The following is an 18,851-nucleotide window of genomic DNA, read 5'->3' on the forward strand; positions in this document are numbered from 1 at the left end:
CCACATCCACCTGTCATATCATTTCCTTCACAAATTGCTATTAGTTCTCTTTTTGTATTTAATACTATGTTTTTTATAACCAATAGAAAGTTAGTTTTATTCTATTTTGCTTCCAATTCAAACTTTATTCCTGTGGGAAACATACTGACAGGCTTAGTTAAATGTTTAACAGGTATTGTCTTATAGTTGGAAAGCCAGGGAAATTGATATTTATGTGGTATAGTCTGTTTTTACATGTCATTATCCTGTGTCTTTTGGTGCATTATTTAATTAAGTAATCTGGAAATGAAGAAGTAATCTTGAAGGTTGTATGAATCCATCTTTCAACATCTACTATATTTCAACATTGGTGATGTATCTTATCTTCCAGGCCAAATGTCACACCAGCTACTTTATTGGATATGTATTGCCTGTATATACTTTGAAATATTAAATGAACATGTCAATGAATTACTTTTATTGCATTGAGTCAAGTTTGTTTGCTAAATCCTCAACTAATGACCTTAGATCTGTTGCTAGCTACTTGTTTTCAGTTGCCACCTTGCATTACAGCTAGAATCATCTAGTTCCACTTTGTTTACTGCACTGTAATAATATCAGCATACACCTGGATAACTGATTATCCAACATTGTGAGACTTTATTCCTAGTTTGGCAAATGACTGGCAGAGCTAATACTACCTGTTTTCTGAATGGTAAATGGTTCATTTCATGTGTGGCATTTATAATGCTGTTACACAGTACCAATACACAAAATGTTTTCTGTAGTAAATCATGGAAAATCATTTGTGTATATAGATATACTTTTCTGTCTTCTACTACATATAGTCCTGAGGCCCACTGTTCCTGAGGTTGATATGGCTAACATTAGAAAATATCTCATCAAATATCAGTTCATGCATTGCACAAGTGAAACTGGTGGATAATTTACATAATGAATCCATTTTGAGGATGCCAATAACAAATCTAATTTTAATGATAACTACATTCATTGAGTGACATTTCATATACTAGAGATGTATCTCTCCTGTAATGTCTAGTCTATTGCCATGTATTGCCAATTACTATTTATTGTTCAAAGTTGTGGTCTCATTTAAAGTATTGATGTTTTTGTGTCAACTAGGAACTCAACCTTTCACCATTGTATCCTGTATAATGCAAGTAGTTCACTTTACTCCTCATTGCCAGTGGTTAGACCTGACTTGAGCTCCATCAGTTTTGTTGAGCATTTATAACAAATTCATTCCTTTCTTTGTTAATGTCCTGGACCTGCTGATCTGTTGGACAATGTCCATAACTATGCCAACTTTGTTTCTCAGCAGATTAAAGCATTATGGATTGGCTAACATCAGCTGATCCATCAACTGGGACCAATAGCACTGCTATCTATACTGATCAGCAAATTTTGGACAGCTCATCTGCCAGTCACCACCCATCAGATCACAAAACCTTATTAGAGTTGGCTGTAGCATGCACTCCATGGATGGACCTAAATAGTCTTGCCCATTCACTAGAAAGTATTGTTGTCACATCACAGTTGTGTGAATGTGTGGTGGCTGGCTGGCTAACTCTCCATACAACTCTAGCTCATGGTGATGTCTAAATAGATTAGTCCATCTCAGATAAGTCATAGCAGCTATTGCTGTGAGATTTTTAGTCTCTAACAACTACACAGAGCTGCTTATTCACATCAAATTGTGAAACAAATAGCATCTGTGAAGGTGAGCATGTCCTATACTCCCAGATTGTGCCTCAGGACTTCACTGGAAAGTTTTTCAATCAGCTAGTCCACATGTATGTCCTCTTGATCTGCTATTGCCATTGCAGGGTTGGCATTACTAAGCAACTAGTGCACATTGTCTGTGTAAGTGGTCAGACTCAGTTCTGGCTCTCTTCCAAGCTTTGAACTCAGCCTTGTGGATCACTTGATTTTCTAGAGATTTAAATTGGTGGAACTATTGTTGCACCTCAACCAGGCACTTGGCATCCAGGATTAAAATCAAGCATTGAACTGCCTCAGATGTTCCAAATAATTGGTATGGATCTTCTTTTGGGTGCTCCTTTAAATATCTGGAAAAATCTACCACATTCATAAGGACCTGTAGTGTGAATCATAGACTATCTTCTGTTGGTTCTCGGCCAACACCTGGATCTTTGACATTGGGTTAGATAGTTGGTTTCTTTCCTTTCAAAGAGGCTGGGTGATGAGTTGCTCCAAATTTTGCTGTGAATAGTGGTCATTATTGCAGGATACCTCAGAGAACCTTGCTACTTCCTCATAGATTATGGTCACTATTCATGGCTGTCCATTGTTTAACTTGCTTTGAAAACAGCTCTGACTGGTGGATAATCCACCAGTAGCATTTCCAGTCTTTTTCAGCTGGTTTCTGTTGGTTTTAACTATAATTGGGACTATAGTACTCTGGTTGGCATTAGTCTGGGACTTCTTGGTGGAGGCATTTCTATCTCAGTGATAGTCAATTGTACTTGCTTCACTTGTACCGAGATTCATTCTGAATAACATGGTTTGATTTATCAGTCTGGATGCACTAAGATATTAGTTGATTATTCAAAGTCAGTGCCAAGGACATTTAAACATTGGCAAAAGTCCAACTTTAGGAGACGACTTTTTCTGGACTTGAAATTTCTTTTCTGTAACGTGCTCTCTCCATTGGCAAACTCTCCCTTTAATCATGAGTACTTCTACTTTGACAGTTAGTCATTCTTTTAGTTGAAAGTGTTTCTTTATACTGACATACTCAAGAAACTAAACAAGGACTAATATGCATATTAATCAAGAAAGAAAATTATTAAGTAAATTCTGTTGTCAAGCACTATAATTTCTTAGTCGTGTCTTTGGTATTCTCAGGATAAAGTAATTTCTACAGGACTTCTAAATGTGTCCTCTATATAACAGGAGTTTGTACATTGTAATTACATAGGAAATCTGAAATAAGCTAAATGACAGAGTTTAATGCAAGAAATGCAAGAAAAGTAGACTGATTACATGGTGTAAAGTGTAATACAACCTTTATTTAAGATATGAAGCAAGAACACTGGATATTCACTTTCCTACCAGATCAGTGAGTCTATCAATAGTTATGTTTTGTCAGTTGGCTCACTTTAGGAACCACGTATAACCTTGTAACAAATGGGAAACCTCCATTTTGTCAGTAAGTGACAAGTGTTACAGTGTTTCTGGTCATCCTTTTACAACATGTAAAAGCTATAATTTATAATCAGCCAGTAAAGAACACTGCAGTTGATAATCTGTTCTACCCAATGTGTCAATTTGTAGTAATATTCCTGTGGGCAAAGTAGATACAATTTGTTAAAGAACATCAAAGAAACAAAGGTTAGTAGAATGCTACAACTGAAAACATATTTATGTGAAAAATGCATTGAATCAGGCTAAATTAAATAATTTTTAATGTGATGTTTTTAGGTTTTTTCTAAGTATAAGGTGCTAAATTGAGCATTTTACTTTTGCAGTTGTGTGCACAGCACCTTCCTCGCCAAAAACCTTCATTTGTGAACATTCCAAAGACACTTCTAGAGGGTAAGAAACATTTTTTTTGTAAAAGACAGACAGAATATTAGTCTGAAATTGTTAAAAATCAAAGTAAATTGCTTAGATTTTTGGAAACTATGTAAAATAGTCTTTTTACAAATAAAGTAATATTGGTGCTAAAATTCTAGAATGAACTAAAAGCAAATTTACTTTACTTAATTAGGGTAGTTAAAGTAAATTAAAGTGGATTATATATATGTATAAAAGAAAGAATAAATTCAACAAAACATAAAAGAAAAAATAGTATTACAGGAAAATAAGATATTAGAAATTAATGACAAATAGCAAAACATAGAATTAAGTTGAGTAAAATTAATCTTAAATACATATCTCAATCCTCTCATCCCAAGTATCCTTTATGCACATGACACAAAGTTTTAATGTCTCATATTCAAAGTTTTATTAAACTACCTTTTTATTATTATACCAATTATTATTGATTAAAATTGTAGTTAATAATCCATATTTTAATATTATATTAGTTTTAAGTTCTTAGTTCTACAAGGTGGTATTAAAAATTCTGACATACTTTCTTATGGTATCTTGTCTTCTCTATTTTATCCCACACCCCTTCAAAAAGGACAAAATTAAATGTAACTTACTCACTATAAAATTGTTATCATTCAGACAAATCATAATTTTTATAGCCTTTAATTTTGTTTGGTTAAAGAATTATCAAATAGAATATCAGTACATTCCTTCCTCACTTGCCCATTATGTCCTCTCTTTCAGGACTTGTTTTCTCTTACGTTTAATTATATATTACCTATGATCTATCAAATGGCATATAACATTATGTTCTGAACAGACAAACATCAGTTTTTACCCTGTATACAAACTTTATTCCTATGGGAAATGTAATAACTAGCTTGAATGAATTTGTAATGGCTTAAATGCTCTCGACAATTAACAGCAAGAAGAATGGGTAAGTACTTTATTTATCATTTTTTCATATTTATTCTTTACTAATTATTACAAAAGCAACTAAAATGTAAAAATTTGGATCATTTTTAGGTTAGTTAAGATTAGATTAGTTAAAATGAATAACAATAATATAATAAAATGCTCCACAAGGCATGTGCATGAGCAGTTTGTAGTAACATGTGGGTAATGTAATTTGATAGTTTAACTTGAGCTGCACAAGCCTTAAGTAATTTACAGCTTGTAGTGGTGTGGATGGTAGTTACACATAATTCATAGGACAATAAGACAAAATTTAATTATAAACAGATGTATATTGTTAAGAGATTAAAGCTACTTAGGATAAGTGAATGTAAATTTATCTTACAGTTTGAAATTATTCTAGAAAGAAAAAAATGGTAATTTAGTTTTATTTCATTTTTTTTGGTTTGTATGAAGTTGATCATATTGACCAATACAGTTTTGAGAAAGATAAAGAAAATAACTGATAAAATACAAAGTTTTACTGAACAAAAAACGTTTGAAATGTATTTAAGAGGTTTTAGGGATTACACAAAAGAAATTTGAGATTTTTTAGATGAAGAATAATATTTTTAATGATGAAACTTTGTAGAATGGATGGCAACTACCTGTTGTGGAGACACAAGTGTAGAAGACGACGAAGACAAAAGGCAGAAGAATTTTGAAACATCATCCTCTACACTTGTGTCTCCACAACAGGCAGCTGCTGTCCATTCTACAAAGTTTCATCATGAATACTCTGCATAAACAATCTGTCAAAGAGTATTTGAATCTTAACATGAAAATACTTTACACATGGACTATTCAAAACAAATGCTTAAAATTTTCTTGGACAGATCTTTATTTTCATTTATTAGAAACATTTAACTAAAAAATATGCTTTTTGTCTCTGAAAGATTGACAATGTTAACTGAAAGACTGTCAAATGTTGGGAATATCTTCACACACTATATTGAAAGTTAGTAGAATTATTAAATCTGTAAAGACTTCAAGCAAGTAAAAGAGAGGTAATAATGTTGGTCAGTCAATTGAGCCTGTGCTGAGAAAGATTAAATTATTCCATTTAATACTGAATAAAGGAGGAGGAAAAGAATTCCATTTTTTGTTTTTTCTCTATTTATTCTATGAATAAAGGGATTATTTAAAATTTTTTTATATATTTTCCTGACAATTTAAAAAGAAACAATTCTTGTACTTCAGATTGCGTTTCCAACAAAATTGTTAAACAATGATTGGTACATTGTAATAGTAATAAAACATATTTATGATTTTCACCATTTGTATTACACCAGTTTTTCTTACTGTCAGTGAAAGGTGATAAAGAACTGGAACCAAGTGTAAAGTAATTATCAAGAATACACTTTGTTTTGATGTCCAAGGATATTTGAGGAAACCTTTGAAAATTAAGATGCTAAGGAATTTTAGAAAAATATTGAGAATTATGTGTGAAATGCTTTTAAATAATTAAAAATATTAGGAATTTTAGAAAATGACTATTAGATGTATGTCAGAACAGCTTTAAGACAATTAAAAATACAAAGGAATTATAAAAAAAATGGCATTATATTTCATGAAGATATCAACTCTTTTTAAAATATTTCCAAAATTGCACAGGCTTGCAAGTTTAAACTTCATAAAAGTTGTTTTAGTTTTAATAATACTAAAGTAATGCAGATTTCAAAAATAATAATTTTTTTCTATCGTGTAAGGTTTTTTTACAAAGTGAGAAGAAATACAACTTACTGAGATCAAATTATTATTTTGATTTTTGCACTGAACATTTTTTCTACTACTGTGTTTGTTGAAAAATAATAAAAAAGTGAAGAAAAGGAAAGAACACTGATGTCAAACAAATGTGTGTCCTCATTGATCCTAAATTTTTGTGAAATTTATAACTTTAAGTCTCACAACTGCATGTTGTGGTTTTTCTTTTATGTATTGCATCTGGATCTTCTTGTTTAATGACAAGCAGTAATAAGCCATCATGCTGACATTTCACTTTCTCTGATACTCCATCTACATTTATACTGTCTTGATGAAGCATTCTCCTTTGTTCTACACTGACAGCACTGAGGTTTTTCAGGGAAATAGTCAGTATGCAAGTGTAAGAAATGAACTTTCAAGCTCATATTACATTTGCACTCTTTGACTTTATCAAGCATGTTATTGTCAATATTTTTGTAAGTTGGCTTCTTGTTCCCTAAAAATTTGTAAATAACATCTTTAAAGGCAATCCATGCTTTTTTTTCAACTTTCTTCATTGTCCTTTAGAACTGTTCATCGGAAGTCAGTTTCTTAATTTGAGGTCAAACAAAAAAGTTTTTCTTTAAGCTTTGCTTTTGAAAGAACTGAAAATTTTCCACATAGATACTTGAAACAGTCACCACCTATGTGTAAAGCCTTTACCAGCTGTTTCACCAAGCCTAGTTTTATGTGAAGTGGAGGTAATAATGTAATGGGCAGGCCTTTGGGCTAGTCATTAGAGCTTCAATTTTACTGAAAGTTACATCAAAATTATGTTAAGTGGAGGTATGTTACAATTGGAGCACTCAACTCATTGACTTGAAATGATTTATGGTTAGACTAAAGAAGAGACTGGGATTGAGATTCCACAAATATATCTCAATGTTTATTTAGGTTTTACTTATAAATACAACTTCTTACATTAAATATTTAGTTACTTCTCTCAGTAATTCTTATACAATGCTCATTATCTATTACTCTCAATAATTTCTCAGTCCATATGCAATGGGAATAATACTTGAACATATTATTGGATAACTCGTGGCTCTTACTTACTAAGTTTTCAAGCCTCTTTTAGTGAACAGACCAGCATGGGCTTTCTTATTACTCTTACTTCTCAATGCCAACTAATGTACTTTGTCTCTTTGTTCTAATTCCTCGAAGCAATTGCATAAAATGTTAATATATTGGATTCCTTCAATAAGACTTTTTTTTGTGTCAAATGAACTTTTATATTCAATGTTTTTTAATCCTGATACCCAGCTGACTCTTTGTGACCACTGCTTCGTTATCCAGTGCTAATTTTGTGCTATGCTGTTCCAATTACACCAAAAACAAGGAAACTTTGTATAACTGTTGACCCAACAACATACAAAAGACTTTTAAGTCTCCACAAAGTGACCAGTGATGTTCTTTGTATTTGACCTTGTTAAGAAGTTTGAGATTTTTGTACATTTCATTTAAGTGAAATGAATAAACAATAGGAGCTGGTACACATATGTTACCATTGTGAAGGAGAACACATTTCATACTTCTTTTGGAGGAATTAAAGAACAATCAACACTCACGTAGTTCATACACAACAGCTTCTAGCATTGGTATTAATTCAGCAATATTGCCACAGTAAACCAGTGAACATTCTTGCAAAAAGTATTGTATAAACTCTGTCTCACAATTTCTCAGTAAAATGAAGTTCCTGGAGAAAATAAGTTTTTAGGCTGGAGTCTGGATTCCAAAATCTCTGAAGAATCTTTTGGAAGGCTCATTCTCTCACCAAATTATTAATTTCACCTTGTGTGAGAAACTGTGGTTCACCCAACATTTCAGGTTGAAAAAAATCCCAATCATATTTTCTTTTGACATCATATTCAGAATTGGATGAAATTGTTTCAAGAGTTTTGTGTGGAGTAGGTACAGGTACCTCAGATCCATGAGCAACAGGTTTTGTAGCAGATTGAAGATTTAGATAAGAAATTTCCTTTTTATTTAAACTGTTATAGCCTTACATATTACATGAGCAAAAAATAGTAGTCATCTCTATGGTTTCTAGCCTCACACCAGACCATTGGAATTATAAAAGGCAAAGATGTTTTTCTTTTTTATTCTTTAGTCTATCGTCTCAACTCATCAACACAATAAAAAGTAAACAAACTAATTCTATAACTGAAAGCAATTTAATAATTTCAGAATATGATGTCAAATGAAATTATGATTGGGATTTATTTCAACCTGAAATGTTGGGTGAACCACAGTTTTATATAATTCCTTAGCTTTTGTAATTGTCTAAAAGCTCTCTCACTTACTGTTTATAAGTCATTTTTTAAAATTTTCTAGTTTTACTCAAGCTACAAATCTGTATTTTTACTCTCTGCTCTTAGCTAGAATTATTTAATGGAGCCAAAATATAAATTTGTAATTTGAGTAAATAATGTCTGTAGTATCTTCAGCTTCGTTTACTCTCCCTATTTGCAGGTTTTTCAATTTCCAGTATTTTATCTTGTGTCTCAAACCTTAAGCTTCTTAGTTTATTTTTTCTACTGCATTTCCACTTTTTGTTATTAATCTTGTTTCTGTATTTGTCTATAATTGCTCTTCCATTTGTTAAATTAACAGTTTTTAATAATCTTATTTCTTGGTATTGCCTTTTAGCTATGAACTGATATTTATGCCTTTACTGTTGTATGTAATTAGGAGTTATATTGTTTGTTGGTGCTGTCATTTAGTCAGCAACACATATTTACAGCTTTATTTTTATATAGAACTAGGAGTGTATGTTGTTTCTTAGTTTTAGTTGTGAACCCATGTGTGCTTTTATTCTTGTACATAACTAGAAATTTGCCATTAGTTAGTGCTGTTTATCAGTTGTGAACTCATATTTAATCAAATATTTTTTATTTGTAACTAGGAGTTTATATTACTTATTCTGATGTCTTTTAATTGTTAACCCATATTTATGCCTTTATTCTACTATTTAACAGTTTTAAGGTTTCCCATTGGATCAATAGTAAGTTTATAGACTTGGAACACTAAAATAATCTGGGATTCAGTTTCCCATAGTGGACAGAGTGCAATTTGCCTGTTAAGTAGATTTGTGCCAAGAAATGACATCAAGAAACTGTTGAGATTTTCACATTTTGCTATATATATAGCAGGGGATTTGCTTCATACTAGATCTTCTACATAAATTTATAATATTGACTTTATTTTGACATTGTTTGTCTAGACAGTATAGGGAATGGGTTTTTATTTAATTTTCTGTTAAGTTTTCTGACACAACTCTCCTACATTTTTGTCAGAATTTTATGTTTGTGTGAATAGCCTGAGGATTCTTCTACAGTAGGAGTTTGTGACATATTGGAAATAAATGTCAACAGTAAATGGACAACACTTGTTTTGAAATAATATATATTCAAAATAAACCAAAAGTATGTACAAACATTCTTTGCACTACAGGATATCACAGTTTTAACTGAAACTAAATAATTCTATATCTTTTTTTTTTCTGTCAAAAAGTCCACACAGACTGATTCAATAAGTTTAGAATCCAGTTAACAACATTAATTATTTTTTTCTGTTCTGTTTCTTACAATACAATCTACAATAAGTTCATATACATTGCCTCATTGGTTATCACAGTTTTATCTCATATTTTAAATGATGGTGTCTTTTTACCAGAGTCCACAAAGAAGGTCTCAACTAATTTAGAACATCCTTTAACAAAACAAATTATTATTCTTGTCTCTATTAACCTATAAAACTTGCTTCAAAATATCGGTCATTATGGCTATTCGCTCACATTCTGGATGTATATAAGGTCTTGAATTTTCTCTAAACTATGTGAGGAGCTCTGATTCACCAATACTCAGTTAAGGTAATGAGAAAAATCCTGAAGGTTTGAGTAATGTGATGTCAACAATAATAGTGAAACCTAGACAACAGTATAATTGCAAACACAACATATGACTCTTACTAAGTTATATAACCAAACTTGTCACAACTGTCACCTTTAAAATGATTAATTTTTAACTCTTGTTATGAAAAATTAAATAATCATTAAATATTAACTTACAAAATAAATAATAATGGCTACACTGAACAGCCTTGTATATCCAACATTTTTATTACTCTGAATTAGAGAATAAGCCACCAGTTTTGCATTTTATTTTTTTTCACTTTTCCTGTACACGTGTGTTACTGTTTTGAGTGTTTATAAAGGTTTCCTCTCAAAGTTGAATGAGCTTTTATACAACTAAATATGGGTTTCTGTGTAATTTCTAACAATGTAAAACATTGTAAACCTGATTCAAGAAAGGTATAAACAACTATAAAATGTTTACATTTTTATTTATGACTCTCTTGAAATGTACTAAATCTTTTTATGCTTGCTTGCTTATATGTATCTTTCCTTTTCATATAAATATTATTGAAATCCTCAAGTTTATATTGCTTTTTTCATAAGCGTTAGTTAATGAGTTGTGGTGTATTTAGTGTATTGATTTATGAATTTACTCACTTTTTACACACAAAATTCTTTCTCTAAGATAATTTTTGTGACCTAATCTATCAGCAACTGTTTAATATTTGTAAGGGCTACACCTGTGATTTTCTAGTTTGGATTTTCATGTGATTATTTCACTTTTTATTGATTGCTAACTGCTTTAAGCCTAGTTTATTTTTGCCATCAGTTGTAGGCTGATATTTTATGCTGTTTTTGCAGGATTTTGTTTCACATGAATTTCAAAAGATGATTTTCTTTGTGGTGTACAGAACACACCTTATTCTATTTAAGTAATGTTACATATATTACTTTCATTTACTTTTGATTGAATACAATTTATTTTAATTTTTAGTTTATCATGACAGAATAATCTATGAGTAGAATAAGCATCCATTATTATATTTATGTTTTCTGCTAAAATACAGTTAACATGCTACTAATTTCTTGTAATAGAGATGTTTTATTTATAGCTACATATACATCATGACTTTTGGTCAGTTGTTATATATTTATACCTGCTGTTGTATGTTGTACAGTTCTTTAATGACTTCCAGTGCTGTTTGCATATTATACAACAGTTTCTTCTAGATTAATAAGGTGCCTGTGTAGAATTTCACTTTGTAACATAAAGTTATAGGAAGAAATATGAAAAAGTTATTTTCCCTTAGAATTATAAAGAAAAAACATATTTCTGCCAAAACATTAAAACCTCTTTAATATTTTGCTCATTTAGCTTTTTAATTTTCGTAATGTAGAATTTTTTGAGAAGGTAAATTAGAATAAAGCACTTGACTCCTTTATTCAGTTTCATGTTATGTAATCATTTAATATGCACTAACAGAGTTTGAAACCTAGCTTACTATTCCTTCAATGGCTGAGTGTATTTATATTAAATGATATGGTGGACATTTTTTACTTTTGAAAAAACATGTTATTGTACATTTACATTTATTTTTTCTTTCACCAGAAACAGTAAGTACAAGTGAAGGAGGGGCACCAGCACATCATCTAGTGGAAGGGGTTATTGAAGTCGAAGATTACCAAGCTCTTAGTCCTCGGGAAGAGGCAGATTTGGAGAAACTGATGGCTCAGTGCGAGTTTGCTATCTGTAATGCTGAAGCTTTTACAGAACAGTTAGCAAAAGAAGTGTCAACTTTAGATTGTGTAAATATATTTTTAAAACAATATTTGTTCTTTACATTCCACATATAAAAACATTCCAAAGTCTGCTTTTGTTGTAGATATTATTTTCAAACTTAAGCAAATAAAACATATTTATAAACAGGTTTACCACATCACTTCTTTGCACATAAATTCTTTCCTTTGATTATCTGATCTTGATTTCTGGTAAAAGTTGTTTGGAAGATGCAAATCTCTTATTTGTGTAATCTTTGGTCTTTTCATTTAAGTCTTATAAAGTTAAGAAAATGAAACTTGAGATATATAATTTTTTAATGTATTTGAGCTATGGCATATGAACAAGTTGAATCATATTTTAATACTATATAGAATAAACGTTTTTAGTAAGCTGTTAGTGATCAAATAAAGGACATGAAGTTATATATAATATAAATACTTGTGACATTGACAAACATTTTACATATTGTGGCTTAAGTGAAAGCATGGCTAATGATACTGACAAAGAATCCACTTCTGCATTTGTTTGGATGTTTTGATTTGAATTCTAAAGTTTTTTTCAGTGATTTGTTTAGATGTTCAGACTACTTTGCACTGTATATATTTGTCAAGAATGTCCTTTATAGTAGTTTTTACCTTTTAATTGATATTGTATTTTGCAGTTTGTACCATTCTTTAATTATTTAATTGGCAGCTTATAGCTTACCTGCACATACTGACAATTGATAACCTTTCTATATACATTTTTAGCTTTTGTATCATGTGTTCCATATGTATCCTTAGTCTGCATTCCTTTTCTAAAATGTGAGGATAAAAGAAGGTAATACACTTACAAATAGGATATAGAAACTTTAGGAAAGTAAAGGGGATTATTTATATTAGCTATGTGAGGAATTGAGGAAGTTTTAAGTATTAAAGTCCATTATTGTAAAACAACTAAGACCAAAAACCATGAAGAATGGAACTGGGCTAAGTTTCAAAAGAGGAAAAAGTAATTTTTGATAAGAATAAGATGCTGGAGAGATGGGCTGAGTATGTTGAATACTTATGTTCAGACATGGTTAGCTAACTAATATCTATATTATACTGAAATATATTATCATAAAGCTCCTCAAAGAACAAAGCATGTGCTGTTGCTGTAACCACATACCATCTGAGTTCCTTCAGTTTCTTAACAATAAAGGTATCTAAATAATCACCAAACTAATAAGAAATATGCAGAAAGTTAATAAGACACAAAATATTTTTATTTACAAAGCTTCAAACATTTCAGAATACTTTTGTGATGACGAGAAATCCATTTGAAGTAAACGTTATTAACCTGAAAATGATCAAAGAAGGTTGAAACGTTCTCTGCTTTATAAGTAAATGTGTTAATATCCATACCAGCTGTCCTGAGGTGCATTTCAGATATACATAATACATTATTCCACCTTCAGTGAAATCTGCAAATAATATTATATGCATATATTAGGAAATATAATATCTTCAATAACTAATTTATGTAAAACATTCAGAGAAGTGGTAAATGAAGTACAAATTGTCAAATTTTACAAAGGTATCTAAACTTAAATGAAAAATTCAAATATGTACTTTCCGTCAGTAAAATGTAGAAACAAACTGGCATCTCCACAGGCAACAACTAATTGCAACAAATCGGTGAATGAAGTTATCTGTGAAGTTGAATATTGGATGACAGGAAGTGTGTCATGAGGTCAAGAAATCATTGAGAATATTGATTTGGACAGATATGAAAGCTGGATGCTTCCTTACTTGGATTTTCAACATGGGGCTGTTGATATCCACTGTTTCTTGTTTTTGCATGGTTTTGTTGTGTCTTAACTTATCTGGTCTTCACTCTTTTGTTTCATTTCTACTGCTCTTTATAATTGGAGTCTTAATGTCATTTTCAATGTCCTCACTTCTCGCTTCAGATTCTTGATTTCCTCTTTTTTATATTATCTCTCCTTAAAATCCTTTTTCCTCCTCCTTTTGGTGTGTAGGCGTGTTGAAATTTGAATTTGTTCTCTATTGATATCTCTTGCATGTTACGTCACTGGTCTTGTGCCATTCTCTACCTGGATTGGTTTTACCTGCCCAAAACTTTAGCCACATGTGAGAGTGAACATCTCCTTCATTCCCTTTCATTTCTCACTTTTATTCTTGTTCTGATCTGAATTGCTTCTTGCACTCTGTCAGGACTCTCTGCTATTATGTGACTTGTACTACTCCCTTCTGAAGTTTGCTTCCATATGTTTATTCACTGGAACCCTTCCCTATCCCATGATATTTATTGTATTTTCCTTACAGGTTGGATTTGCCAGCTGATTTATCTGGTTAATTCCTTCCTTTTTTATGATAATTGCCACCTCTTCTAAGTCTCCTCTCTTCAAATCCTATATCTTGCTATGTCCTTGCCTACTCAATTTTGTTGTCCTTTAGAAAATAGTTTGTTCTGGCATGTGGACCACTCCATATACATTTATTGCACATTATCTGCATCATCTGGCCATTTTCTGGACCATATGGTACCATCTCCCATCTTTTGTCATTTTGAGCTCCATGGTCTCTTTGTGGATGGAAAGGTGTTTCTTTTATTTATTTATTTTTTTTCACAGGGGCATTTCTCACATGTACAAATCTACTTCAGTGACAAATGTTGCCTGAGTAGGTATATTTATGTTTAAACCTACACTGTACAGGCATTCAAGGTCAGTAATAACCATCATTGAGATAGGGTGTTTTACATGACTGCTATTAGTTTCCTTTATTTGTTTTCTATATCTGTAAATGTGTTTGCTTCAGACCATACAGTCATGGACTAACATATGAATCAGAAGGGGATTACCGCCCATCCCTTCTGCTCCGTGGTTTAGTTTTATTATTAACAGTCTGCTTTTCAGTATGAGTTTTCAAGGCCACCCACTGCATTGTCTCTGGTATTGTATTCCTCTGGATTCTCAAATGCACCATCCTTTTTTTTGCAGTGAAGTACAGGAGCCCTTACCACTACTAGTTTTTAACCATTAGGGATAGTGGACTAAGTTGAAAGTGAGGTGGTGGTGTTCTGATGGTATATAGACACTTCTACTACTGCAGATCTTCAGTCACTAGACACTAGGGGGTCTCTTTATTAAACTTATGGAGTTCCTTCCATCATTCTGCTCTTATTGTGACACATCACTTTCATGGCCAAAAAATATGCTAGTTCAGGAATGTTGTTTTACTTATCCTTCATTCACACACCCCATAGGCTTCTTTTGGCCCCTTTGTGAATGGGGCTCATCAAAGTAATGTTACACTTGTTGCTATACCAGGTCAGTGTGGAATTCTAACTTTCATATAAGAAGAGATAAGATATTGTGTCAAAAACTAACATTTTCCTATATATAATATGTATTTTGATAGATTCTTACCTCCTTTCACACTTCCCACTCCTCTTCACTACGACTTGTGTTTCTTTTAATGTTGCTCAAAATCATGTTAAGCTAAACTGGATAGAGAGAGTCAACTGTGTTAGAAGTTCTTTCTCACTGCTATTGGTGGAGGGTAGTTGAATGTCTATTTGCATACTATGGTGCAGCTGCCTGATAATACAAAAACATGTGGGGTGGGCAGTTGTGTTCAATTTAGTAATTTTCTTTCAAGAAACCGCATAGTCTTATCAACTGATATGTTGGAAAATAATTATCAACATCAAAACTTAAAACTTTCCCTTTATTTAGGTCAGTGATTTTTAATTTTGTTCAAAAATCTACATTTTTTTGGATGTGCAATGATTAGGTTTTTTTCCACAAGTAAGAAGAAACATTTTGCTAACTTTTTATAGAAAAGATATGTGACACATACCATATTAGAAATTATGGATTTAATGGTGCAGTATCCATTTTCTGTTTCAAGCAAAACCATACATGTATAATAAGGAATCATTGGCTGTAATAGTTCAAACACCTTTTATTATTATGATGTATTGTACTAGATATGCAATTAGTTAGGAGGCTCATACCTTCACTGTTGTCCTTGGCTTACCTAAAGGTGCCCAAAATTGAGTTTATATTCAGGTTTGCATTATTTAAGGAAGGAAAGAGCAATAACTTAGAGCAGTTCATTCTGTCTTGGTAACAGGCTTGACATTAAACCGTATGTCAAGCCTGTTATATTTTTTAAAACTTCTGCTGGCCTTTATGAATAGTATTCCCACCAATACATATAGTGTGGTTGAAATACTATTATTATATGCTCTTCTAATTCTTTAAAACCTTTGTTAAAAACTGTAATAGTTCTAACATAATGTTGTATGACTACTATAATTAATTATATCATGCTTTACTAGCTTCTAAATGCTATTTACACCATAACAATTGAGATTATGAGATGACAAGTGTAAACATTTTTATAAGGTTGTAAGGCTTTGCACCATAGCAATTTTTAAACAAACTACTAAATTTTTTCTTGAATCTTACATCTGTATGATAGATTTTCTTTGATATTACAGTATGGACTGTTTGACATAATATTTTTTATCATGTTGTAACTGTACATTCTTGTGTTATGCATGCCGCTTTACATGATACATAAAAAGCTCTCATTAATTTTTTTTAGATTTTTCTCCTTAGTCCTTTCTTTAACATGGATTCTTTAAGTTTCTCTAAAGGAAGTCATTGATTCTTGTTCAATATTTTTTTGGAAGTAATGTTTTTTGGAGCTATTTTGTTCTTCAAACAGATGAGTGATGAATTTATAATGTATTTCTAGGAAAATGTTCATACCATCATGGCATCTGACCAGCGAGTTCAAGGTATTATGCAGATGTTACAGGCAGCAATTGATGAAGCCACTAGAGTTGAAGAAAGACTTGATGTTTATGATAATCTTCTAAAGGTATAGCCAATAAAGTGAACATCTGTTGTTCTTCTTATTAACTGTACATATTATTAAGTAACAACTCTGTTACACTTAACTTACTGAACTATACCGTGGAGATTGTTTGGTAGCTTTCTATTGGTGAAGTTATCTTCTATGTTTGATATAGGTTATATATATTTTAAATTGTAGTTTTACTTTTGTATATGTTCATATTTTCACTAATTTTTAAAAGATATTCACCAATCTAAGTATCTATCATTGTATTGAAACAAGTACTACTTCTAAAACTAATGGTTTTCAAATTTTGAATGATTAAATAGACAGTGAAAAAACAAGGCAAATTTTCTTTAATAACTTTTATTCAATATTTCACTATTATTAATAAGATAATGTATAATCCTGCCTGAAATTTAAGTGAAAAAATCAGAACTGAATTTCCTCTTTGTTACTATGTACTTCGACAGTTTCTTTTAGAAATATTCTACTAGACTAATTCAGGAATATGGAATAATTCAGTAACTTATTATATACAAGTAGAAGTTAAAATAAAATGGTAGACCTGATTTATTTGGATGTTTCATAACCTTGCACAATTTGCATTTTATGAGCATATCTGTGAAGAGTTTCAGTTAGCTAAATATATGGATTTATGACTAAAGAGCTTTAGTTAACTCAGTATATGGATCTATGACTTAGGGTTTTAGTTAGCTTAGTAGTTGAGTCAGAGTTTGTACGGGTTCTTGAAACCAGGAAAGTCCCAGAAAACCTCTTTAAAAAATCCAGCCCTGATATTCATTGTAAAATAGGAATTTTATTTTAAAGTCATGGGTTTTTTCTTTAAATCATTTTTTTTTAAATTGCTTCTTCTGCATTTTCAAGCCCCAGCCTTCACACACACACACACACACACACATTGTATGAATCCTAACTTGATTAAGTGCACTATTCATACTTTTGTATTTAGACAGTGTCTTGTAAGTCAAGTATATTCTTGTGTGAATTTTTGCTTACCAGAATTCTTGGGTAAAAGTTGTGGTTGCAACATCGTAGCACATTAGTCAGCTGTGTGTTTAGATCTTGAGTACTGTTTTCAAAACATTTTCAATTCACTCAAAATTTATGCTATTTCAATGATGGATAGTATGGAAACAAGACCTAAAGTGTTTGTTGCAGTAAGACAAACAATTATAAAGAATGATATCATTATTGTGTGAATTGCTTTGGTAATAGCAACTTGGGCATGCAAGAATAAATACATTGCACTGCCATATTTCTTGACATGTAAATCACAGTGAACGTTAAAAATTACTTTTGGAACATCAGTTAAATTGCTCTGTGAAGGCACATTCTCAGTTCTTTCCATTAACATTACAAGTGTTTCATGTACAAAAAATGCATGTGTTTTAGTGAAGTATTTTTAATGAACTAAAATAAAGATTTGTTCATGTATTTATTTTGAATAGTCTATGTGTAAAGTAATTTTCATGTTCAGGTTAAAAATATTCTTCCTTATATCTAAAATCTCAAATTTCCTTGTGTAATCCCTAAAGCTTTGTAAATACTTTTCAAACGTTTTTTCTTTAGTAAAACACTGTACTTTATCATTTATTTCTCTTACCTTATTTTAAGCTGCATTCAGTCAATTTTACTGACCTCATAAACACCAAAAGAAAATCTAAATTATATATTTTTTCTGTAATGACTTCAAATTGTAACATGAAACTGTTAATTTATCTTAAGTCGCTTTAAACTCATAACAATCAATATTTATTTATGATTAAATTTTATTGTTTTATTGCCCTTGAACCATGTTTCACTACTGTCCACACTATAAGTTTTAAATCACACTGAGAGCATGTTCAGGTCATGTTACAGTATACAATGACTATGCACAAGTTACTACAAGCTGTTTGTGTATCTGATTTGTGAAACATTTTTATTATGCTGTTATTATTTTACATAATCTAATCTTAGCTAACCTAAAAAAAAATCCATATATTACCTTTTACTTCTATAATAATAAATAAAAATAAATGTGAAAAACAAGAAATAAACTACTAACCAAATTTTCTTTTTTCTTGCTGTTAATTGTCAA

At 31.1% G+C, this 18,851-nt stretch overlaps 1 protein-coding gene across 2 annotated transcripts in view; it reads left to right on the forward strand.

Annotated features, from left to right (window-relative positions):
- Sec3 (exocyst complex component Sec3) overlaps positions 1–18,851 on the forward strand; it is a 158,777-nt gene that overhangs the window by 42,621 nt on the left and 97,305 nt on the right. For both annotated transcript variants that reach the window (XM_076454434.1, XM_076454439.1), the window contains exons 5-7: positions 3,492–3,558; positions 11,721–11,917; positions 16,646–16,771. In XM_076454434.1, the coding sequence (XP_076310549.1) occupies positions 3,492–3,558; positions 11,721–11,917; positions 16,646–16,771 (390 nt within the window). The remainder of the gene's footprint in view (positions 1–3,491; positions 3,559–11,720; positions 11,918–16,645; positions 16,772–18,851) is intronic.

This window comes from Tachypleus tridentatus, chromosome 1 (genome assembly GCF_004210375.1).
Source record: "Tachypleus tridentatus isolate NWPU-2018 chromosome 1, ASM421037v1, whole genome shotgun sequence".
Lineage (NCBI taxonomy): Eukaryota > Metazoa > Arthropoda > Merostomata > Xiphosura > Limulidae > Tachypleus > Tachypleus tridentatus.